The sequence below is a fragment of the Oxyura jamaicensis genome, chromosome 2, assembly GCF_011077185.1.
Source record: "Oxyura jamaicensis isolate SHBP4307 breed ruddy duck chromosome 2, BPBGC_Ojam_1.0, whole genome shotgun sequence".
In the NCBI taxonomy this organism is placed as follows: domain Eukaryota; kingdom Metazoa; phylum Chordata; class Aves; order Anseriformes; family Anatidae; genus Oxyura; species Oxyura jamaicensis.
The window spans coordinates 52,702,200-52,726,320 of NC_048894.1; the positions used below are offsets into that span (position 1 = coordinate 52,702,200).

Here is a 24,121-nt window from a genome sequence, read left to right on the forward strand (position 1 = left end):
TAACTGCTATGGCGTAATGGTTTTCTACTTTCATCGCAGAAAAAGAAAGAGAAGGAGAGACAATGTGGCAGAGATGTTGACACCTTTTTTGTATTAATTCTTTTTTCCTTTAGCAGTGCCCTGTTGAATTGTAGGTGGTCTTTGGCCAGTTTCTTAACTCTTTCTGCTGATGATTTATTTCTGTGCTTTGAGAGTATTTATGATGCTTCTTTTATTGTTCATCATCCTTTTGGCTGCTTTTTATGCTGAAGTTTGTATAATCTTCGGTTTTTATTTTTTGACTGGAGTGTGAAATGTGCTAGTCATCTTAAAACATACAAAACCGTAATGGAATATAAAATATGGATGGCCTCAAAGTGGGAGAATGCATCTGGAACTTTTTATGTAGTAGCAGTTGCCAGCTTTCTTTTCAGGCACCTCCTCCCCCCTCCCCCATCCTTTTTTTTTAAAAAAAGAAAAGAATTTTTTCTACCTGTAGTGAAATTAATGATGTTATTGTGCTCCTTTTAAACACTTATTATATTCAAAGTGTTGCTTGGACATGAGATAATGGATGTTTCACCTCCAGAAAGGATAAATACTTGTCTGTTTGATTGCCAGCACCTTTCTTGACACTTGTTTTGCTTCCTCCCTGTATAAAACAGATGTGGGACTGGTGACAGACAAGGGGAGGGTGGGACTGTGGGGGTTTTTAAGAGTCAGACAACTCTTGTTCCTTCTACTGATGGGTGATACAGGGGAAAGATATGTGTCAGGAGATAGCTGGGGATGCTCTGAGAAGAGATGGGTGTGAAACTTGAGAAGAAAAGCAAATTTAGCCATAGGGAATGCCGTTGCAAATAGCAAAGTACGATAATTCTCTGAACAAATTAAGTTAGCAAAACAGCAGTGTGTGCCTGTCCCGGGAGGTGTGCAAGGTGGGGACAGTCCTGCGGTGCCCAGGTACCCAGGGCTGTACAAGTGGCACATCCCGTATGTTCCCAGCTAGCAGGAGCACTTGCCATGTGCCACCCCCAGGTTTCCTAACCAGTTCCTGTGTTTCCCTTTCCCCCCTCTGCTGCTTGGCACACGTGGACCCCAGGAGGCTGCGAACTCGACCTGGCCTGCTTCGTCCAGCTGATCAACGAGATGGGGGGGATGCAGCAAGTGACTGACCTCAAGAAATGGAACAAACTGGCAGACATGCTGCGCATCCCCAAAACTGCACAGGACAGGCTGGCCAAGCTGCAGGAAGCCTACTGCCAGTACTTGCTCTCCTATGACTCCCTCTCCCCTGAGGAGCACAAGAAACTGGAGAAGGAGGTCTTGCTGGAAAAGGAAATCTTGGAGAAGAGGAAAGGACCTTTGGAGGGACATTCGGAGAATGCCTACAAGTTCCATTCCTTGCCCCGGTTTGAGCCCAAAAACGGACTCATCAACGGCGTGGTTCACAAAAATGGCTTCCGCAACAAGTTAAAAGAGGTCGACGTCCCACTGAAGACGGGCAGGCGGCGGCTCTTCGCTCAGGAAAAGGAGACCACGAAGGAGGACGAGGAGGAGGAGGAGGGAGTTCTTAGCGACTTACACAAGTGTATATACAAGGTAACGAGGCGGGCTCTGCTGGTTTCCTTGCGCAGAACTGCCGCTGCTGTGGTCCAAGTTGCACCCAGTTGTGGGGGGAGCTGGTGGGCTGTTACATCCGGGCGGTCTGTTGGTTTTAGCCTCGTCTGCCTGGCTCTCACGGTGTGCCTGAAAAACTGGAGTGCCTTACTGTCGTAAGGAGACGTACTGCGCCAGGCTACCCCCCTCCGCCTCCCTGTGAGAGGTTCCTTGGATAGTGCTGTCCAATTATCCTTGCAGACACAAATTTTATTTTCATTTTCTAGTGACATTTAAAGCAGTGTTCTGCTTTCTCACCCCTTCTTGCGAGTCTCTTGTTGTAGTAGCAGCACTTCACATCAAAGCTAACATCACTGGAAATAGACTACATTTAGAAAGGGCAAATTGAAATGCAAACAATATTTTCATCAGCGATGCCAATTTTTGCTCAGCACTAACAGTCACGTGAACGCTTAGTCCTCCACATATCAAGTACATCATTTACAAAAGAATGCTGACTCTTGCACTGTATTTTATTTGGCAGTCTCCTGGCCTTGAGCAGGACTTGGCACTGCAGCTCGCGGTGCAGTCCTGAGTTGTGCTGAACTGTTAAGCCAAGCTCCGAGAGAAATATAGAATTCAGTGTCCGTGCCCAGGAAAGGAATACACTGTTCTTCCCTTTCCAGTCTCACTTCCATCACTGGGAAATGAAGCCAGATAGCCCAAAGTGGCTTATTGCTAAGCTATTTAGAGACTGCATGAGCTCATGACTTGGGCTTTATAAGTTTGCTTCAGGTTTCTTTGCAGCCTATTAAAATTCGTCAGCCAGAATTTCTTTCATTCAGGGACTCCATCCTCAATCCCGCTTCTGAAAAGCAATCTCTTTGCCACCTGCCGATTGGACAGAAGCATATCTAATGACAGCAGTGTTTGTGAATAGTGAAGTGGCATTTTGGTGGTTAATATACTGTGCTTAATGATGTGAAATGAAAAATTTGCTACAACTTACCCTGACTGCTGTATGAACAACCTCCAGCGTAGCAGGGGGGAATGCCTCTACTTTTCCAGTGCAAGTTGCAAGTTGAGGTTTAGAAGATGAAAAAGAAAAGTAGCTCAAAAAGCAAGACTGTAATTTGTTAAGTGAAGTATCCCAATCGGGCTTTTAGAAAATAAGGGAAAAAAAAAAAAGGCAAGCAAAATATGACTGGTAACCTTTCCCCCCAAAAAAGTCTGAGAACTCCCCCCACGTTGCTGTTGCTGCACAAGAAGCACTGATGGTACTGGAAGCATCAGACCTTGTCTGAGTCCAGCAAAACCCAGTAACCAAACCTTAGGAATATTTCTGTTCCATGGCATAGGAATTACCAGAGAGGAGCATCGCTGAGGCTGCAGGCTGGTGCTCTCCCTGCCTGGACCAGACTCCTGCCATGCAGCTCCCTCAGGAGGCCCGGTCCCTCTGAGCAGAGGTGCTGGAGCTTCGATTTCCACAGCATTCGAGGGGTTAAACCTCAAGGACAGAGGCCTGACAAGTGGTTATGGCACTTAGAACAAGCCAAAAGCATACAGATAAGAAATCTTGCAGGGAGAGTCATTCGTTACTAGGCTGCCCAGCAAGACCAAGCTGAGATGGTGCCTGGCTTTTGGATTTAAGCAGAGGGTACTTCACAGAATTTTATGAAACAAACTTTTTAATCCTGCATTCTTTGTTTTTGTTGAATGATGGTGTCCTTCTGTGTCTGCATGTGGATGGGGGACTGTTCTCTTCCTATTAACATGTTTCTGAGAAAATCTAATTTTTTTTTTATCAGAACGTGTCCTGATGTTGCAGTTTCAGCGTGTGGTGGGATTATAACAGTTCCTTTCTAAAGCACATTTCTCATTCTCATTAAAAACAAAACAAATAAACAAAAACCCTTAAACAAACAAACAAAACCCCTTCTATAAATGTCCAGGTCAATAGATCGAGGGCTGGAGGAGAACGTCGTAATCATATGGACACAGTCCAATGTAGACCATAAAGTCTGTACCTCAGACCATAAAGGGAGACCATACGTTCAGGGTTTTGCACAGTAATTTTTGCAGTCAACATGTGCTTGAGCTGGAATGCATTTTTAGAAAGAGACATCCAGTCTTCCAGGAGCAGTTACCACCATATCGCATGTCAAGGTTAGGGTAAATCTCCTTTGTGTTTGGCTGGTTTTCTGCCAGGACTCCCAGATTACTTTCAGTGTTGCTCCTTGCCAGGCTGTAAGGCCTGCTGTGCTTTTAGGTGTGTGCTGCAGGCTGCTGCGCTTGCTTTCTTTACTCCCTAAACGTATGGCTTTTTCTACCTGACCTTAGCAAAGTGTCATTGTGCATTAAGTAAACTGCAGCCATCAGAGAGTTACCTGTTGCAAGATCTTCACTTCTTCCCCATTGGTAGCTCTGAAAATATTGTAAACATCTGGAGTGGAGCTGACTAAAACCGGAGCACTGCTTTCCATACAGTACAACCTGAAGGCTTACAAGCAGGCCTGTTGCAGGGACAGGCAGAAGAAATCACCAAAGCGAGTAAAAAAATGAAAAATAAAAAGGAAAAGGAAAGCTTGTCCCTTAATCCTTTCTCTATCATACTGTCAGAGAAAATACTGGATGTATTGTCTCTGTCACAGCAACAGAGACTCCGCTGAGTAGCTTGAAGATCCCAGGACAGATGCTGAACTGTTCAAGCATTTTTTGAGGGCATTTAGAAAGTTATTTTATTTTTTCAGCACTTAATTCTGCATTCTGGTCAAGATGCGCTGCTACAGCATTTTAAGATGCTGTACCCATTAGAAAATTTTGTGAGATCCCTCAGATTAAAAAACCAACCAAACAAGCAAACAAAAAGATAGAAAACCCCAATCATTAAATTTGTTTTACAGCTTCTAGGAGACTGAAAAGATACCAAATTCTTGATTGAGGAAAAAATGAGTAAATGCAGTTTTAAAGGGCCAAATTGTAGAGTTTTTCCTCTTCTCTTGCTTGCTGCATAATGGAAAGACACAGCTGATCTTGGAAGATCAATCCTCATTCTTCCTTCTCTTTGTAGGATGAGAGAAAGCTGTTGCAGAGCATTTGTCAGATTGCGAACAGTGAAGTATGTGCTCAAGTTTGACAACTGCTGGTGCTGGCCCTGCATTTTTATGGGAGTTTTTGTTTTAAGACTGCCTCAGTAAATGATTCATGAGGGCATTAAAAGATGAAGGAAATTGCTTATTGTATCGCAAAGCATCCAGCTCTGAAGTTTATGGGAATTGGAGGGCCCCAGGCTGTGGGCATTTCGTAAACTTTTGCTATGGCTAATTGCATTGCGTTCAATTAAAAAAGTGACGATGTCACAACCATAGGAGCCCAGCAAAGCGATAGACTTGGCCTCTGGGCAAAAGGCTGCTGTGCAGTTGTTCCCAGCTTACTCTTGGGCATAGTTCATAAATAAATAAGAGAAAAGACTTAGGTGGTATGGCAGATCTGTTTCATAACTGGAAAACTTAAAAGGTAGTCGTCTGAGAGATAGAACGCCAATTTACGTGGAGTTTAAGCCCATGGTTGCTCACCTGGGTGAGCGGTGAACACATTGGGGTTTAGAGCAAGGAGCAGTAGATCTGGTAAGGTGCGGGAGATGTTCTCAACTTTGTGTTTGCAGAGCGATGGCTGGTCTTTGCCTACAGTAATCCCTGTAAACCAGCTTGGCCACAGCAGCTACTGTGGGGTTTGTGAACTTGGCACCCCCCCAGCTCTCACAGGTTGTGGCTTCCCAGTTTTCTTCTTCTGCCCTGGAGCAGAGAAGGCAGTAGGGCTGTGCCTGTACGGGTGTACTGGTACATCTGGCTAAAAGGAGCAAGCGGGTTCTGGTGCTCCTGCCTTCAATGCCTTCAGAGGATGCTCCCACATCTGCTGCTATTATAGATACAAGTGAAAGCAGGTACTCAGAAAATTAGATAGAGCTCAAACAGAAAACCAAATCAGGTCCTCCTCTCATACAGGCTATGTCCTGCAGTAGTGCCAAGAAAGAGTGCACTCATTTGGCAATTTTACTGTATTTTACTTTTCTCAGCCTAGTAATAAATGGTCCTTGTTCCTTGAAATTGTACTTTTATTGAATGGAGCATAACTAGTTTTTGTGTGCAGGTGATTACTGTAATTCCAGTAAACTTTATTTTTTTGTGACCCCCTTGATCTCATACAATACTAGTTTGATGCTGAACATTTTCCAAATCTTCTTCATCTCTTTCTGTGTATGTAAAAGCATAGCCACATGGTCCTTTGGACCTGAATCTGAAATTCAGGGAGGGTTGAGTACCAAGCTGTGTGTCCATCTCCTGTAGTTTTCAAACACAGAGCTGTGCTGGACGAAGCGGTGTGCATGGCTTTCTCTGACTGTTCAGTTGGCCTTCTAAAGTATTGGTTTGACAATATTATTTTGACATTAAATATGATGTCATGTGATAAGATTTCTCTATCATTTGAGATATCTTCCCTAATAAGAAATGAGTTTAGATCCACATGTGTTCTGAAGACATTCTTCTCTTTGTGATTTGAGTTTGAGCATGTAAGGAAAAGAGTGAAGCCCAGGGAGATGGAGGCACCTTCTTTTTATTTTCACTTTTCATTATATTTTCCTTTTCCACAGGGTAGGTCTGTTTCTTTAACGACCTTCTACCGAACAGCAAGAAACATCATGAACATGTGCTTCACAAAGGAGCCTACAGTAGCTGAAGTAGAGGTGAGACCAGCACAAGGGGTGGCAAATGTTTTATAGCGGGGGGATTGAGCATGCAGATTCAGCATAGTTGATGTTCAGACGCTACCATTCACAGTTCAATGTGGGATATCTGGTGTGGAAGAAAATCAATTTATTAGATAGATAGGGTACTGATTTTTTCTCTTTTTTTTTTTTCTAAACACTTTTAATAAAGGTGTTGATGAACTGAGGGAGAGAAGGATGTTTTAATTCATTTTGTGATGAAGCACAGGAACAAGGAGATCTAAATTGTCTTTGCAATCCACTGTTACTTCTAAATATTTATATTGTTATTTTTAAGCAGTGTTGTATGCTGAGTTACATTTCTGATGTCATTTCTGGGGTTTATATTTCAATGTAACGGGAGATACCTTGTTCAACAAACTGAAAATCTGTCACCATTTTCTTTTTGCAACAGCAAGAATATTGGCGGCTAGTGGAACAGAAAGATTGCCATGTAGCAGTGCATTGTGGAAAAGTAGATACCAACACCCACGGGAGTGGCTTTCCTGTGGGGAAATCTGAACCATTTTCAAGGTAAGGTCACAGAGTCTGTGCTGGCTGCCCCACTGATAGGAGCAGAGGTGGGGGCACGAGGCCAGCAGGGCAGCACAGAGCTGGGGACGTTGGTAGCGGGGACGTGGCACTGACATGTATCTGCCTCTGTGTCGCCCCTTGAACAGGCATGGGTGGAACCTCACAGTCCTTCCTAATAATACAGGATCCATCCTGCGACATCTTGGTGCTGTGCCTGGTAAGCAAGGCTCTTTCCTACATTTTCAGCAGTCCTAAGTTCCTTCTAAATGTAGTCATGTAGTCATGAAAGCCTTCTCACTCTTTCCAGCCCTTCTGTTGGGTGGCTGCCCGAGTAGAGAGGCAGTTACATGTAGCAGTTGGTGTTTGTAGGACTGAAAGCAGGTGTGCAGATTAAGAATTAATGAACGGTTGAGACCATATACCTGGGAGGAACCAGTTGTGCTTGCAGTATCGCTTTCTGTTGTTGCCGGTACATCAGTGTTCTTGTTTTTTGTCAAGGTGATGAAAGACAGAGCCATGCAACTTTCTTACTTGCAAACCTAGATGAGTGCTGGGCAAAGCAGCATGCAGGTTTTTTAAATGAATTGTCATGACTGTTACAAGCTCCAGCTGCATCTGTGCCATTGAAATTTACCAGTAGAAACATTTAGTTGAAAGCAAAATGCAGTCACCTGTGCAGATGTTGAGCCCGGACCCCACCAGCTGGGAAAGAAGATACATGTTCAGATGTATACGTACACCTGACAACATGAAGCAACCTCCTCTGATCAATGGCATCGAGCTTGAATTATGGGCTTTTGTCAATAATCTAAAGAATAACATTTTTTAAAGCTATTGGAAAACAAATCTGTTGAAGGGCACTGTAATCATCTGGTAGTGGAAAATGCTGAATATATTAAATGAATCACTCTTAGTTAATTATTCACTCTGGTAGGAAGACTTAAACTTCACGGTCAGCTGACAGGTAGAAGATTTTTCTACCAAGATGCCCTCAAACTGTATTTTAATTAGAAATTGCAGTTACTCAAAGCTCATTTTCAATCTCTGTTTTAGGAGTGACGATTCCTTGGCTAAATATTGGCATGGTCTTTTCTACCTCATGCTGGTCTCGAGACCAAAATCACCTTCCATACATTGACTACTTACACACTGGTGCTGATTGCATTTGGTAGGTATTCCTGTGTTTTGTTCTCTTCGTGTTCACCATGGTTGGCCCTCTGTGGGCTTGGGTTAACAGCAGTTTGAGTAACACCTTTTGCATAGATGAATGCCATCTAGAAGTGTAGCCCTTGTGATAGAAGATTTAATGGGAAAACATCATATAAACTAACAGGTAGAAAGAAGCCTTTCTTGGAAGAAAAGTTTCAGTTTCTGAGATACTTAGCAATAATATATGCTGCTTCTGCTTGTTATAGGGTTCAATCTATAGAAAGTTTTCATTACGTGGAAACTAGCATGACAGCTAGTCAAGGTAGGCTTCCTTTAGGCTGACAGAGAGATACTTGTTCAAGCTAGCTTTATATTGTCACTTGTAAAATGATTGAATGCATGCTCTGACTTTATAGGAACCACTTTCTTATTTTACACAAAATATCCTGAACTCTCTATCTACCGCATCCTTTATATTTTCTATCATACATTTTTCCTTATCATATGGTAGTCATTTTTAATGCTTACACACATCATTCTAGTACCTGGATATGGGCATTAGCAGTTAGTTGCTAGCTACATTTCATATTCTGTAGACACGTAATGTAAGTACACTTACGTCTGGACAAACAGCTCATTAGATGCTGTGATACAGCTACAATTAGCTGTATGAGCAGATATTGTCATCTCTTCTGGCTGCCAGCCTGAAGATCAGCAGAGAAAAAGTAATCATCAGTACAGAGAACAGTAATGAGATGTTAAATCATAGGAAGTACAACCTCCTACAGATTCATCATATGACACATACGGAGTTAATATTAGTGCACATTGTAAGCAAACATCCTGTTACAGACATGGTCTGTAAGGCTAGCAGAATGCTTTATAAATTGGTGGTGAGACCTGGACAAATGACAAGAGAACTGCCCCCCTTTTCCCCAAAATATTTCCAGATTGATTCTCTTCCATCATTTGCCAAGTCACACACGGCTGGGTGTGTGATTGGTGCTGGGGCACATGGTCTCCAGATTGAGGCCTCATTCTTTAAAGTGATCTGAGATGAGCTGTGGTAAATCTGGAGGTGCTTTTTATTTGCCCGAGCATAACAAAAACAGGTAAAGCAATGTTGCAGATAAACCCTAGCACAGCAGCAACTCAAGGCAAGTTCGGCAGTCTCAGGATTTGCAGTTTCCCACCAAGCTGTGTTGCTCAGGTTGCAGCAATCTGACACCAAGTGCCAGATCTTAGGAATAGGTAGCCCCTGAATGGGCATAAAGTATGACCCTTCCAGCAGGGTGCAAGCAGGAGCGGGACATTGAGTAGTGGTGAATTGTCACATCACATGCCTACATCCCACAAAGTAGCAGTTCTCTGCATGTGTGAAGCTAACACCTGAGTCTCCTATGTTACTTTTTGTCATTTCTGCGTAGGAAGTGCTGCCAGCAGTGAGCACAGAGAGAGGACAGCTAGGTTGTTGGCTTCTAGAGGAGAGGAGGAAGCAGAGCTCAGTCAATGTATCCAGCAGTTTTAAATCTCTGTTGCTGCTTTGGCTGCTCTTAGTCAGGTCTTTCTTTTGTTGTGAGGGAGGCGAGAGATGAGATTTGTTTTGTTTAGTAAGAAATGAAAGAAGACTACTTTGTGTACTGACAGTAGAGGTGATCTGTGGTTTCTTGATTGTTAAGAACAGAAAATATTTTTAAATAAAAGGTACTTTAGTTCATGCACATAGAGTAAATATACTGGTTTGTAATACAGGTAACAGTGTGTGTGTGTGTAGATAGATGTAGTTGTTGATGCCCCATCCCTGGCGGTGTTCAAGGCTGGATGGGGCTTTGGGCAACCTGGTCTGGACGGAAGTGTTGCTGCCCATGGCAGGGAGTTGAAACTGGTTGGTCTTTAAGGTCCCTTCCAACCCAAACCATTCTGTGATGATTCTATGATATTGGTGCTCAAGAGATGCAAACTTCTGCTCGTAATTACTGAACAGGCTTCCAGTGCCATTAAAATGTTCATGGTGCTATTGCTGATTTTCCTACTCTGATTCTACAGAGCAATGAATTTTCATATTTCTGTTTTGGTGATTTTGTGTCTTTTGGCATCCACCGAACACCATCAGACTGAATCTAAATAAACAGCTTTCCATCAGTCCTGAATATTTTGCAAAAAAGAACTGTGTGGGAATGCGTGTTTCATTTCTTTTTTTTTAGTCAATGTCCTGGTCTAAATTGCCTTGTACTGTGTAGCTGTGGACCATTATTTACTCCATAGTAAATCTCTCTTTTCCTCTGACAAAACAACAGGTATTGCATTCCTGCTGCGGAGGAGAACAAACTTGATGATGTGGTACATACCCTGCTGCAAGCCAATGGCACTCCAGGGCTGGAAATGCTTGAAAGTAACGTAATGGTAGGTTAATACTGGGAGTGAGGTATTCCATTTGAGAATCCAAGGCTAATCAGAAGGCTGGTGTTTGGAAATCTATTTATTCTTTTTTTTTTTTTTAATATATATTTTTTATTTCTTTCCCCTTACACTACAGTGATGCTGTTGTGAAAATATGGACACTTTATACTTGCAGCATTCACCCATGTGACATTTTTCTAGCATAGCTCACATGTTAAAATGTTGAAAGAAAAATAAACGTGACAGTGCAGTAAATGTCCATTTTTAATGTTGTCCTTGATGTATTTGAACTCACAAAGTGACTGTTTTGTAATCAATTCATCTGCCACGACTGACATTTTATGATGCAGTCACGGATATGAGAAGCCCAATACTCTGAAGGATTTCAAAATTTGTTGGTTCCCTTGTTTATTTTATAGGTAACAATTTCCATTTAGTGCATTTAAAAATATATCTGGGAGAACACAACAAATTCCTTGGTTGTCCATGTTACCATCTCTAACAAAAGTGTAAAGGCAAGATGGATCCACTGACACGTCTGTCTGAAATAACCTGGATGGAAAAACAAGTGGCTTACATTACTTTTATTATTATTGTTATTATTACAGATAGCGTGTTTCTGAGGCTTTGTGTTTGAGATTCTTTGGCAAGTGAAAGTTTCAACTCTTGGTTTCAGAAGAGAAACATCTGTAATTCTCACTCCAGATAACTAAGTTTCAGCATGTGCAAAAGGGAAGAGAGAAAGTAGAAGCGGAGTTGTTAGCAGAGGGTAGCTTTTCTCCAGAACTGGTGGCAGTACCCAGCAAGGAAGGGGATCAAACTGTACAACAAAGTTCTGACTTTATTTCTTTATTGTTTTTATGTCTTTGTAGATCTCCCCAGAAATCTTGTGTAAGGAGGGGATCAGGGTGCACCGTACTGTACAGCAGAGCGGGCAGTTTGTTGTCTGTTTTCCTGGATCCTTTGTGTCTAAAGTGTGTTGTGGCTATAGTGTTTCTGAAACAGTGCACTTTGCTACCACCCAGTGGACAAGTATGGGTTTTAAAACAGCCAAGGTAAGTTGAGAAAAGGAGTTAAAATGGATTCACCACCCCGACATCTAAAACGAGAGAAAAGAGCAAAACAGACATTCCAGGATTGATAGTATTGTGAGACCAGTACAACTATGTTTATTTTTGTGGAATATTAAATTAAAAAAAAAAAAAAAAGGAAAGAAAAAATAGGCAAGGCATATGATGATACAGTGTTTTCAGAAAAGCAATGAGGTTAATAATTGATAACTAAACACTTCTGTATATTTGAAAAATTCAGGATATTATTATGCCTGCAGACCAGTTTGCAAGGAAGCTTTTCAAAAATCCCTTCAGAGCTACTGATAATATATTGTATTATGTTTACTACATTTTTTAGGTGATGTTTTCTAGAACCATTAGAATCTCAGGTGCAAGTATCTGAATAACTGTGCTTGTTAGCTTTTATGGTAGGCAGAGGCAGTTAACACTCACAGCTGTATTGCTTGTCTTTCTCTGCCCCTTCATTCAGGAAAAGCTGTTGATCAGGGCAATTTCAATTTTAATCAGCTTGAAAGTTCTTAGGTTCACTGACCAGCTGTCTTATGCTAAGCTGTAAATAAAAATTCCAGTCCCCTTTTCACACAACTAACTGAGGTAGGCTGTCTGCAGAAACACCCGAATTGCCCAGTCCTGATTTTGGCTACCTTTCTTTGTTCTAAGACAAACAATATATTTGACTAATTGTGTGTCTGACCTCCTCAAATACACTATGGGTTACAGATGCTATTTTGGTAGTGTTTTCTAGCTAAGCCAATAGTAAATTATCGTTTACAGCTTCACACCAAGTGGTTAGTAAGTAATTAAATATAATATGTCCACACCCAGATTTTGGTTCTTTAGGGTTAATGGAATTCTTCCAGTCTGGTTATACTGACTGTATAATAACTTAGTTTGAAATAAAAGGTTATTTTATTACAGATTTATTTTGGGGGAAGGTGGGAATTGTATATGTGTGTAGGTAAGGAATGAGAATACCAAACTGACCTTTCGTGTCTGAAGGTACACTACTATATTAACACCATCTGCTGTATTTATTGCTCTACTGAACGCTTGTTTGATATTGTGAAAATGCGACTCTTGTAAGAGACAGAAAATCACTATGCAGCAATTAAAACGCTCTTCCTGGTGCCTCAGATTCTGAAGAACAGTTTTCTTTTGATTAACTTTTAAAGACATTGCACCGGGTAGATATAACCCAGCTGAAAATCCAGCATATCCTAATCTATAATAACCTGCCTCGGAAATTGAAGTTACAAACTCTTATAAACTTTACAAGAACCACAGATATGTGTTTATATAAAATAACTCTGGAAACACCTACGATGCTGTTCCTTCTGTCTTTCTTTCCCTCCTCTTATTTCCTCAAACTCTCCTATATTCTTAACTCTCAACTTCTGAAAATTCTTCCTTGTTTCCTTCACTTTGTCAAGGCACGTTGCCATTTTCTAAGGCTGACTGGGATCGGGCTTTTCAGAGATTGTGAAAAGTTCTGTGTATAATGAGCAAGTTTCCCCTTTTGGACTGTTAACAAACTTTCTGAAAAACAATTGTATCTTACTGTCTTTCAGTTCTGGACAGCAATATTGACAGTTTTCGGCTATTTGATATAATTAACTTTGCTTTCCCTCTGTGATACTGTGACTTGATTTTTATAGTGACACTCTTTATATTACTAAACAATGTTGTTTTATTTCATGTATTGAATGACCACCGAATCTTCTTTAATATATGCAAAAAATGAAATTCTGCATGAAGTTGCATTGATTCCAGTTCATAAGGAGTTTGGGATAAATGTTGGGATAAAGGGAGTTTGTATAAAGCCTTTTGTAAAGGGACAGACAGGTTTCAGCTAGGCTGTAAACCAGGTTGCTGACTTTGGAAAAGCATCCTAAATGCCTTGGGAATTTTTAGCCTAGGGAGAAGGCTTACAGGTATGGAAGAGTTTGTGTCTTCAATGGCAAAGGGGAAACTCCAAATAAGGTGCTGGGAAGAGTCAGTAAAATTCATTATGGAAAAGAGAAAATGGGCTTGGAAGTTGGAACATCTGGTTTTAGAGGAGGGCTTTGGAAGCATGGGGCCTACCAGAAATTTGGTGGGAAGAGACTCAGCAGGTATGGTAAAACAAGAGGAAAGAAGTACCCAGGAAAGATGGAGCTAGTCATTGTGTAGGAGCAGCACAGCTGTTACACGAAGGAGCTTACAGTCAAATCAGTTGGGTTTAGCACAGCCACAACTGACATAATCCCTGTGCACTGATCTTCCAGACCAGAGTAAGAAAGCGTAATACTAGCACTGTGTTCCTGACTGTCCAACCAAGATGCTGGCAGAGGCTTTCCGTGTATTGCCCCAAAGTTTTAGTTTGGGTTAAGAATGTGCTTTTAAAACACCATGCAATTATCACTCCTTGGTTCCTATCACGGAGCTGCCTTAGCCTGAGCTGACTGGGTTGCTTTCAGACAAAGCTAAATGGGAAGAGGCAGTCCAGAAAAGCACTTCATGTCCTCCAGACCAGGCTAGACTTCTCAAAAGTAAAGTCTTCAGCTTTACACACACATCCTCTGGGTGCTTGGGTCCTCCGCACTGACTGTTTCACTGTACACCTCAGCTCTTCCTGCTTCACGATACTTGGTAACACAGACATCATCCATGTCATACTAAAGGTTGTGAGAGAAACCCCCCACTAAACTTGGCATGGCTAACCACCAGAAAAAAGGAGTCTATCTGAAATAAGACAGAAATCCCCTTTATGTCCAAAAGGTGAAAATGCAAAAACTCCCTTCCCACCTGAAACTCTAGCAAGATGAACGTAAACACAGACTAATGCAGGCCAAAAAGAGATTCCGAAGAACAACTTGCTAAAGGCAAGAAGAACAAAAAATGTATTAAGGAACGAGAACAGGGCAATCAAGCATGGCTTTCGTAGAGAGATTGTGCCCTCCAGGCCTTGAAACTTCTTGCAGGATGTATGGACAAAAAAGATCCAGTTGTCAGAGTGTGCTAGCATTTCTGAAAGACTTCTGGTGAAGTTTCTCAGGCACGGATCTTAGAAACTAAGCTGCCATGGCCTGAGGGGGAAAGTTCCCACACAGAAAAACAACAGGTATGAAGACAAGCAGAGGATGGAAACACATGGACAGTTTTTTATCATGGAGGGAGGTCTCTTACTGTGTTTCTCAGGAAGACCGGTACAGTTCAATGTATCCACAGCTAACCTAGAAAAGGAAGTGCATAGCAAAAATCATCTTTTATACCGAGGGTATTGATGTTCCTGGCAGCAAAAATTAAAGCTATGAGGTGTTACAGAGAGAGATCATGATGCTGAATGGTCCGAGTGAGAAAATACTAGATGAAATTCAGTGCTGAGAAACTTTAAATGACTCACGTCAGTAAGAAAAATCCTAATTGGACAGAAACAGTGATAGGCTCCAAAGGAGCTCCTGCTGCTGAGGAAGGAGGTTTTTAGCTTCCTGTGGAGCTGTCAGCAAAGCGCTCCCGAGAGGTTTTTCTTTTTTAAAAAATTGAATGTTAGGAAATCCAGGGACAGAACAGAATAGGGAGCAGAAACACTGGTATATTCACGTGCCCATGACTTGAATACTTGTGCAATTCTGAATCCCTAATTGCAAAAAGATAGTGGAACTAGAAAAAGTACAGTGGAGATTGATGAATAAAGGTTTGAATTATCCTCTGTGTTAATTATAAGAGCCTGGAAAATTGATGAGCAAGAGAAGTATATGAGAGTAAGACCAGCTACAAAGTGGCAGGAAGATGATAATTATGATGTGAATGTTCAGTCTCTCTCATAGCATTAAAAATGTCATTAGAGAAATGATTAGGCAGCAGGTCGAAGCCAAACAAAAGTATGCTGTAGAATACTTATCACCATATTTCAGTGCTGCATGCCGGAGAAGATTGCACATGGATTCAGAAATTCAGATCAAAGCACAGCCCCAGTGGGTTGTGTTACACACAGCACACGTTTCTGGCTTGGGGCGTGGGGCTGCCAGCCTTCAGCTGTGCACCGTGGCGAAATGTCCGCTCTTGTGGAGTTTTTCTCTACCCATCTGCTGTGGCCTTTTACCCTGCCTGCATGGGTTGCCTGTGTGGGCTTTTGGTCTGACGTGGTGTGGCTGTTCTAATGCAGCCTCGGACAATAGATGAACCAAATCCAATGGGCAACAGAACTCACGCAGCTCCCAAAAGTGCAGCTGTTCCAGCCCCCAGCTGGCTCTAGTAAAGAGAACACACTGGAAAGGAAGGACACTTTTCTTACCTGTGAACACCTTTTGAACACTTTTTGGTCAGCAAAGGTCATCATCTTTAAAAGCACAGGCAGAGGAGCCCAGTCACAGGCAGAACTGGGCAGAATTGAAACTCCCTCTTTTGCCCATTGCCTCTTTCCCTGACATCAGCCTGTTCTGCTGGTGCTTGTCTTTATTCCTAAGCACCTCTTACATCTGTGGTGTTATAAAGATGAAAAATGAGGACAGCCCTGGGCCTCCAGCAGGTCAGAACAGATCTGACTGGATAGCTGCGAGAAGGCATTGTGTATTACTGAGCTTCGGTGGTCGGGTTGCTTCTCTTGGAAAGGTTGCTTCTCGCAGGAAAAATGCATTTTTAGGGAGGGGATTTAGAAGTGCTGTTGGTTCCTCCACTTCAGTGAACTGCACGCTGATGTAAACCCAGGCATCCTTTTTTCATTTTTCTCATTTTCCTGACATCTCTACTATTCTTGGCTTTTCCAGTGGTGAAGTGTGATTTTTGTTTTCTGAAAAAAGGGTACCTGAAATGTGGTGGCACTGGAGTACTTCATTTCATTCTGTCCGTACAGGCAGATCTTTCTCTCTGCATTAAACTTCACAGTGAAGTGTGTTAGGACACGATAACATACAGACTGATTTCTTAGTATAAATGCTATCAAGCACTGCAGATACGTACTGGCTTGCAAGAAAACAAAGCATTAGATAAAATGGGCACTAGGATATTCTCTGAGGAAGCAGTTCATTGTGACTGTCTGGTAGCACGTGTTTGGTTTGGCTGTTAGAGCTTTCTGGGGCACTGGTTGACCCAAAGCAGATGCAGAAAGTCTTCTTTCATAGTCCGGTAAGTTAGGAACCTAAGTATTTTGGTTAATTTAGACTAAAGAAGGCTTTTAGAAAGGCTGTTTTAGGAGGCTACTTTTTGCCGCATTGAATTCATCCTAGGTAACTTTTTTTTACTTTCAAAATTTGCTGAAGAAGTAATTTGGAACTTTGTGTTCCAGGAAATGAAGAGACGACGTATAGCCAAACCATTTTCAATGGAAAAGTTGCTTTATCAGATTGCAACGGCAGAAGCAAAAAAGGAAAATGGGCCGACTCTGAGTACGATATCATCACTTCTTGGAGAGCTCAGGTAACGAATTGGGGGCCTGTTGTACCTATTTTGTTTTCATTGACAGACTCCCGAGGTGGATAATGTAAGTAACCATTTCAGACACGTATCTTGCACGTACTTAACCAAGCGAAAGCCCAGCAAATCTGTTTGAAAACAGCCACATGTGGAAGAAGCAATTTCCTCGGCTGATGTGAGGGTGCCCGTGGTTAGGATGTCTTACTCTAAGAATTCCATGCTTCTGGCACCATCCAAGAACTGAAGTACAGGTTGGCTGGGGTTTTACTTTCGTTGGTTCTTGATGCTGAGAGTCAAGACTTCCTGACGTGTTTGTTACGTGAGCTCCTTGGTGCCAGGCGGTTAGATGCCGCTTAGTTTTTAACCTCTTGGCATCAGCAGCCGCTGCCAATCCATGCCGGCAGTGTGGGTTTTGCAGCAGGAACCCTTGTCTTTAGCATCAAGATTGTTACAGTTGTAATGTAGTCTGTGTACAGAAAGATGCTTTTTTTCTTCAACCACCGAGTAAGTGAGCAGCTCGTGCATGGGTGCTCATGCATCTTGCATTTGAACGTTTTTAACAACAAAAGCTTCACACTCCTTTTTCTCTCCACAGTGATTAAGGAAACGTATGTAGGGTTTCTCTAAAGATAGGTAAAGAAAAGAAAATATAATGTTGCCTGGCTTCCTGTGTAATGTTCTTCTCTTTTGTTCCCTACCATGTAGTTGCTACCTATCTTTCAAGTTTGTGACAACTGGTACTCGAGATGTCAAGAAAGTTTTGATGAATGGAATCTACAAAAACTGTATTTAACTAACTAGCATGTTCATTTGGAAAGTTTCCAGTGACATATTGAAGGGGAATACTGCCCATGTGTTGTTTTAGTGTTCAGAAAGAAATACAAAGAGGTGTGCTGACTCCCCCTTCCAGGTGTGCTGACTGCTTTACCTGCAGCTGGTTGCCCTGCAGGAATAATCACTTCCATGAGCATTTTTTTTTTTTTCCTTGAAGAGGAAAAGGCTGCAAGTGTGAAAGGTGAAACAGAAATCACATCGACCTCTATCAGAGTGGTTCTCAAACTTGTTCTTATGCTGAGGTTGGAATTCTCTGGAGAATCTCAGTCCTTCCCGTGGCTGCTTATGTAAAACAAAACCCCAAACCAACCTGAAAAAAACAACCAAAGCGGAACGATGCACCATGTATTTTTTTCTTTGTTTTGTTTTGCTCGTATGTTGTATCTTTTGCTGCCTCCTGTCCTGACCTGCCTCGGTTGCTCAGTTTCCCCAGGCCACTTGCTTAGCATGGCTCTCCACCCCTCTTCAGCTGTGTCTGGTGGTGAGGTTTTTCTGTTCTCCCCTTCTGCTCAGCTCACTCCACACTCGCTGTCTTCCTCCCAGCCGCAGCCCCACCTGCTGTCCCGCCACGCTGTGCAATCCAGCACAGGAAGCACTGGCCACCTTGCAGACGCAGTGGGTGAAGGGCGGCCAGAGGGCTTTGTCGTTGTTCTTAGTTGACATCTCCTCCTTTTTCCCTCGGGTGTACAGCAAGATCGGCTTTTGGCACAGCCACCCGCCCTGGTCCCCCTTTCCTGCCTGAAGCACCTCAGGGCAGCAGGTCCTTGGTTCATCGCTGCCTGCTGATGAAGGTGGCCGTGTTACTCCTGACAGCATCGGCTCCTCCTCAAGGTGGCTTTTGGCGACTTCAGGGAAGGCAGTCATGTTAGCCACACCTCCCAGCTCTCCACATGCCCCTTCGACCTTGAGGAAGCACTCGGCAGTCCCCAGTTCTTTGTGGAGCAGTTTGAGAACCACTGCCTTGATACAGTGGTCGCTGTTAAAAGCCTGAGATGACTTTTGCCATTAGGCAGCATTTCTGTGGTGCTGGCTGTCTCTCTCACCACGCGTAGGGAATGGCACCAAACTCCAGTAACGCTCAGGGCTTTGCTGCGTGCAGTTAAGATTTCAGTGATGATCGTGGTAAAAGGGTGATTATTCTTGGCTTTGTGGTGTTATGAAGAAATCCCGGTTACTAATTGCATCCAATATTCACAGGGACACGGAGCTGAGGCAGCGGCGGCAGCTTTATGAGGCAGGTCTCCACTCTTCAGCACGCTATGGCAGCCACGACAGCAGCAGCACGGGGGTGGATGGAAAGAAAAAGCCTCGAAAGTGGTTGCAGCTAGAAACGTCGGAGAGAAGATGTCAGATTTGTCAGCACTTGTGCTATCTTTCCATGGTAAGCAAAATCCTCAGCCGCTGCCAGGGTACCGTGCCCCTGTTCTGTTTGTAACACTGTCATAGACTGTAAGTGTTTGAGAGAAGATGCACGACTCACAGGGTCAGCTCATGCGCTTCACACAGGCTGCAGAGATGTTGATGTGTGTCAGAATACTTAGTGCCTCAGGCAGTGGTGACAGAGGTCAGTGCCAGCTGGCTTCCCCCCCAGTAAGGAAGGGTTGAAGGAGCCACCTGAGCTGCTCTCGGACACCCACCAGCGCGTCTGCATTGCACTAAGAGGGGTAACGAAAATACCTGCAGGCTGCCCACAGCAGTAGGTCGTGGCAGAACGCTTCTCAGGATGAGCTGGGAACTCAAATGTATGCCCTGCGTCTCAGGCGTGCAGGTACAGCCCATGCTGCTCTCGTTTCCCTGCAAGGCAAATTGCAGGGTAGATGTGTCCCGGCTGTCAAGCTAAGATGCTGTTTGACAACCTGTCCACTGGAAAACGGGAAGTCATGCCTGTGAACTTTCTCTGTTTGTAGCAGTACCTGCCTACTGGCTTCCAAAGGCGTGCCAGCCACTGTGGTAACACTTTCAGGTTTTTAGCTGTATACAGAACAACCAGAGATGCAGCAGCTTCATTAAATATACAAAAAGCCCCCCCCCCCCCCCCCCCCCAGTCTTATGCATCACCTCATGCCAAGATCAAATACTTAAATATGGTACAGCAGGTGTCCATGTTCAGCCCTTTTTTCCTGTCATCTTTTTTTTCTTTCCATCAGAGATGTTAATTTTTTGATGGAAATACGATGTTCCTGTTGAATGCTGCAATGTAGCTGTCCCTCCCGAGGACAGAATACACTGTGTAGCCACGTTTTTAGACCACTGAGCAGCTAAGACATGTTCAAGCAGCACTACTTTGAACTAACTTCAAAATGAGTTAAAAAAAAAAAGCTGAGTAAATGTGACCTCTGCTGAACAAGACGGTAGCTAGGGAATCCTGTGGCTAGGCTTCTGATTGTATTCTTGTTCAAGGCAGCATTAAAGTAATGGGAAACTGCTGCTTTCAACAAACTTTGAGGGTATGTATCAGATGCCCGTAAAGCTTTATACATATAACATTATTCGGATTCATCCTTCATTACTGCTGGTGGTTTTTTTAAATTAATATGTATCGGCCAGCATTAGCACTCAAAGAGGAATATATCCTTTCTTCTTAGTTCATTCTGGATCACTGCACAGCACACGTGCATCTTGTTTACTCCTCCCTTCACTAATTCATAGTGAATCAGATAGTACAATGGGAAATACTGTGTGCAAAACACAGCTACACTTTGGAGCTTACCGCACATCCCTCCCTCTCCCCCTTCCCCTTTCGACAGGTTGTACAGGAGAATGAAAATGTTGTCTTCTGCTTGGAGTGTGCCCTGCGGCATGTGGAAAAACAGAAGTCTTGTCGGGGACTGAAAATGATGTACCGTTACGATGAGGTCTGTATGATTCTAGCTTTGCGGTGCTGGTTGCCTTTGTACTGAAAAACTAGGACTAGACTTAGCTCTTTGTCATACCAAGGCCTCAGGAGACTGCGCTGTGACGATCTCTGTAGCAGAGAGGGAAACATGACTACAAAGATGAAGCCTGAAGTACCAGCAGGTGGTAGAGATCAGAGATGCCAGTTAGTGCTTTGGGGTGCTGTAAAATATGAGGCTATGCTTTGTTCGGTTAATTTATGGTCGCTGTATATATAACTTCTGTCTGTTGGTAGCTGAAAATACACTCTTGACTTACAAGAGGTCCAGCCTGAACCTTCTAAAGTGATCTTGTAGAGTACTTCTAGAAGAGAGGTCCAGTAATGGCTTGGAGTAAAGCACAAATGAACTCAAACTGACGATGTAGGACTGTGCCTGGGCTCTGGGCAAACAAAATCAGCTCTTTAAGATCAGTGCTGGTACACGCTGCTCATAGTCAGATGTCTCAGCAGTTTCTGATGTATGTGCACGGGGGTCCAGAAAAAAAACAGAAGGTCAGAGGCAGTCTGGGAAAGAGCGTGCCGCTGTGGCTTGCTTTGATTTTAATTGTAGGCTCTGTAACATGATAAACGGAAGAGTTTCAGGAAGCTTCACAGAAATCGAAATGTATTTCTTTTATTCTTGAGATTGTTTAGTCTCTTATATCCTGTGTTTTCAATGGAATTGCTAACTGTTGAGGTATTCGAAGCCACTCTTCATCAGAATCACATACAGTAATAATTTTTGCTAGGTTTTATAATTACAAAGGCATTTTGGGCTGCATTGGAAAAGAAAAAAATCTCTCATTGAATGCTGCATGTTTATTATTCTTTTCAAATTAAAAAAAAAAAAAAAACTTGTCAGAATTTCTGCACTTCTGAAAGATGCTAAATGCATGCCTGGGGGTTTTTACATGAGTTTTTTTGAGGGCTGTGAAGGGGGGGGGGGGGGCGAGAGCCTGCATGTCAAATGCCATACGTTAAAGCTATTTTTTAACCGTTGGCTATAAGTAATTAGGAGTCTGCTTCAACCTTGCACAAAACTAAATTCCCAAAATTCCTACTAGGATGGGAAAGACAATTCAGATAAATTGCCACCCTCCCCTAGTCTTCATCAAATCATTGAACATAATGAGATCAGGAGTGGCGATATAGCCAAGAGGCTTGGATGTGCTGGTCAGGGACTCCTGTCTCTTTCTTATCTCAGTGCCGTGGACCCGCAGCCCTTTCTCCTGCGTGGTACCAGTTGTAGTTCTGCAGCTGATTGCTGTCTTTAATGGCGGAGTGGGGAAATTTCAGCAAGTAGATTTTTTTTTTTTTTTTTAAACCTTGGTTGGGTGCTTTCAGTCAAAAAGGCAGCACTACCTCTATGTCAATTAGAAGTGCCTGGATAAAGAACAATGCTGATTCATGTTCTGTTTTTCCCACTTTCTGAACAGGAACAAATCATCAGTCTAGTCAATCAAATCTGTGGAAAAGTATCTGGTAAAAATGGCAGCATTGAGAACTGTATCAGCAAGCCTACACCAAAAAGAGGACCTCGTAAGAGAGCGACAGTCGATGTGCCATCATCTAGGCTTTCATCCTCCAGTTCATCCAAAAGTGCTTCAAGTTAATCCTGAAGATGCCAACACTCTCATTTTGTCAATTTATATATATTTTTTGTAATTATTATACCATAGTTTGGAGTACTTGCTGTAGAATACAAGCTGTCTTTGCACTAGCTCTAAAGAAGATTTTCTTCTGGTTTTAGAGAACTAATTTTGTTTTAGCATTAAACTGTTGAATTTTTTTTTTGTACTTAGGATAGATAGATACAGCAGTCTGATTTTTTTAAACTGCCGTATGTTCACTGTTTTAAAACCGGCAAGGGGCTGATAAAATATTAATTTGTATTGTCCCTATGGCTGAAAAAATAAAAAAGCCTTTTTGGTAACTGTGAAAAAAGGCTTTTAACCCATTTTTTGAATAGGTTAAAGTTTGATGTGTTTTATAATTTGTTCTCCAGTCATGTGAGCAGATTTTTCTAGAGAGAAAAGGGATAGGAGACAAAAACTTGAAAGAAATTGCTTTACTTTGGCTGTCTTTTATTCTGTCACAGCAAGATGAGTTTTGTAATTTTTTAAATTGGAGAATACACACTTTCTTTGGGAGGTTTTGGCAGCTGAAGATGGACTTTGTTTCCTAACTGTAGGCAAAAGGAGGAGATTTGGAGTATGTTCTCTTTTACCAGCACATCACTATGCATCTGTTTTGAGGGGGAAAAAATAAAAATTAAAAAAAAAAAAAAAAAGGAAAAAAAAAAGACTGCCTGCCTTGAGGAGTCATGTGAGGGAAAACTGTGCCTGATTTCATTAGGAAATCCATTCTGTTATTTTTTGGTGCTGTTGGCTACTTTATCAAAAACCCTTCAATAGCATCCTTTAAAAAAAAAAAAAGAAAAAAGAAAAAAAAAGTGATTGAAGCCATAAGTGCTTCTTTTGTCATAGACGTGCAATCTTTCTAACATTCCATTTCCATTCCACTGCTGTTTTTCACACCTTTACACAGTCGAGCATTAATTTTTGTTTTGAATTTGTTTCATTATATGATCACATTTAGAGCCACTAGCAGGTCTGCATATTTCTTTTGAATGTGAAAAAATGCATTTGCTTTCATCTTGTCTATTTTTTCTCTTCATGTTGTAACAAAAAAAAATCACACCTTTTGTACATATGCCTGTAAATTTTTTTAAATACTTGAGCCTTTTCTTGGGGTGGGGGGGGGGACGGCGAAGAGACAAGATGAAGAAAAGCCTTACGTTTCACTTTCTTCATCGGTTGGATTGGATGCTTACAGGGTTTTTCTTGTAACATTTATAAGTGCTGCTTACATCACTGAACAACAACAAAAAATAATAATGGAGTAGCTGTTGCCCTTTTCTGGTTGTGTGTACAGTATGTGTGGAATAAAAAAGGGAAAATGTTTTCACAAACTGTTTTGTTTCGTAATTGAATTCAACAATACCGTAGCTACCCATATTGCACTGAGCTTGCCAGTGGTGACTGTCAGGAAAGTCCTATAATACAATTTGTTGGTTGTTGTTGCAGAAGACTGAACTGTTTTGGAATATTTAACAATAACATAAACAGAGTCAAGTGTTTTCAAATGTGGTTGTCTGGTTTTTATGGCCTTGCTGTGTACTTTTTCCCTCTTGACAGTAAACTTCTGACTATGGCTTACAGTTTGACATTTAATTTATTAGCGCTGCTCTGCTCTCTTTCCTTGTAAGGAAAGACTTCATGTTGTTTATTGCCAGTTTTTTGTTTACTTTCCAGGTTTGTACTACGAGGTTTAATAAAAAAAACAAAACTTTTTTGGACACTTTGTCTGTCTTCTGGAAAGTGAGTGAGTAAAGTAAGCTCCTTCAAGAAAGATTTCTTTCAACAAATGCTGGTTAAATACTAAGTATCTGATCATAGGTAGTGAGCTTCTAGCTTGCACATCCTGAAGGTGAGGAAACACTTTGTCAGATACCAGGAGATG

The 24,121-nt window shown here is 42.2% G+C and overlaps 1 protein-coding gene across 2 annotated transcripts in view; it reads left to right on the top strand.

Moving 5' to 3' along the window:
- JARID2 (jumonji and AT-rich interaction domain containing 2) overlaps nt 1-23,819 on the top strand; it is a 213,612-nt gene extending 189,793 nt beyond the window's left edge. For both annotated transcript variants that reach the window (XM_035316744.1, XM_035316743.1), the window contains exons 8-18: nt 1,082-1,581; nt 6,230-6,322; nt 6,759-6,877; nt 7,024-7,094; nt 7,931-8,045; nt 10,324-10,429; nt 11,299-11,481; nt 16,763-16,893; nt 18,922-19,105; nt 20,472-20,579; nt 22,036-23,819. In XM_035316744.1, the coding sequence (XP_035172635.1) occupies nt 1,082-1,581; nt 6,230-6,322; nt 6,759-6,877; nt 7,024-7,094; nt 7,931-8,045; nt 10,324-10,429; nt 11,299-11,481; nt 16,763-16,893; nt 18,922-19,105; nt 20,472-20,579; nt 22,036-22,212 (1,787 nt within the window). In that variant the 3' untranslated portion in view covers nt 22,213-23,819. The remainder of the gene's footprint in view (nt 1-1,081; nt 1,582-6,229; nt 6,323-6,758; nt 6,878-7,023; nt 7,095-7,930; nt 8,046-10,323; nt 10,430-11,298; nt 11,482-16,762; nt 16,894-18,921; nt 19,106-20,471; nt 20,580-22,035) is intronic.
- The last annotated feature ends 302 nt before the right edge of the window (nt 23,820-24,121 follow it).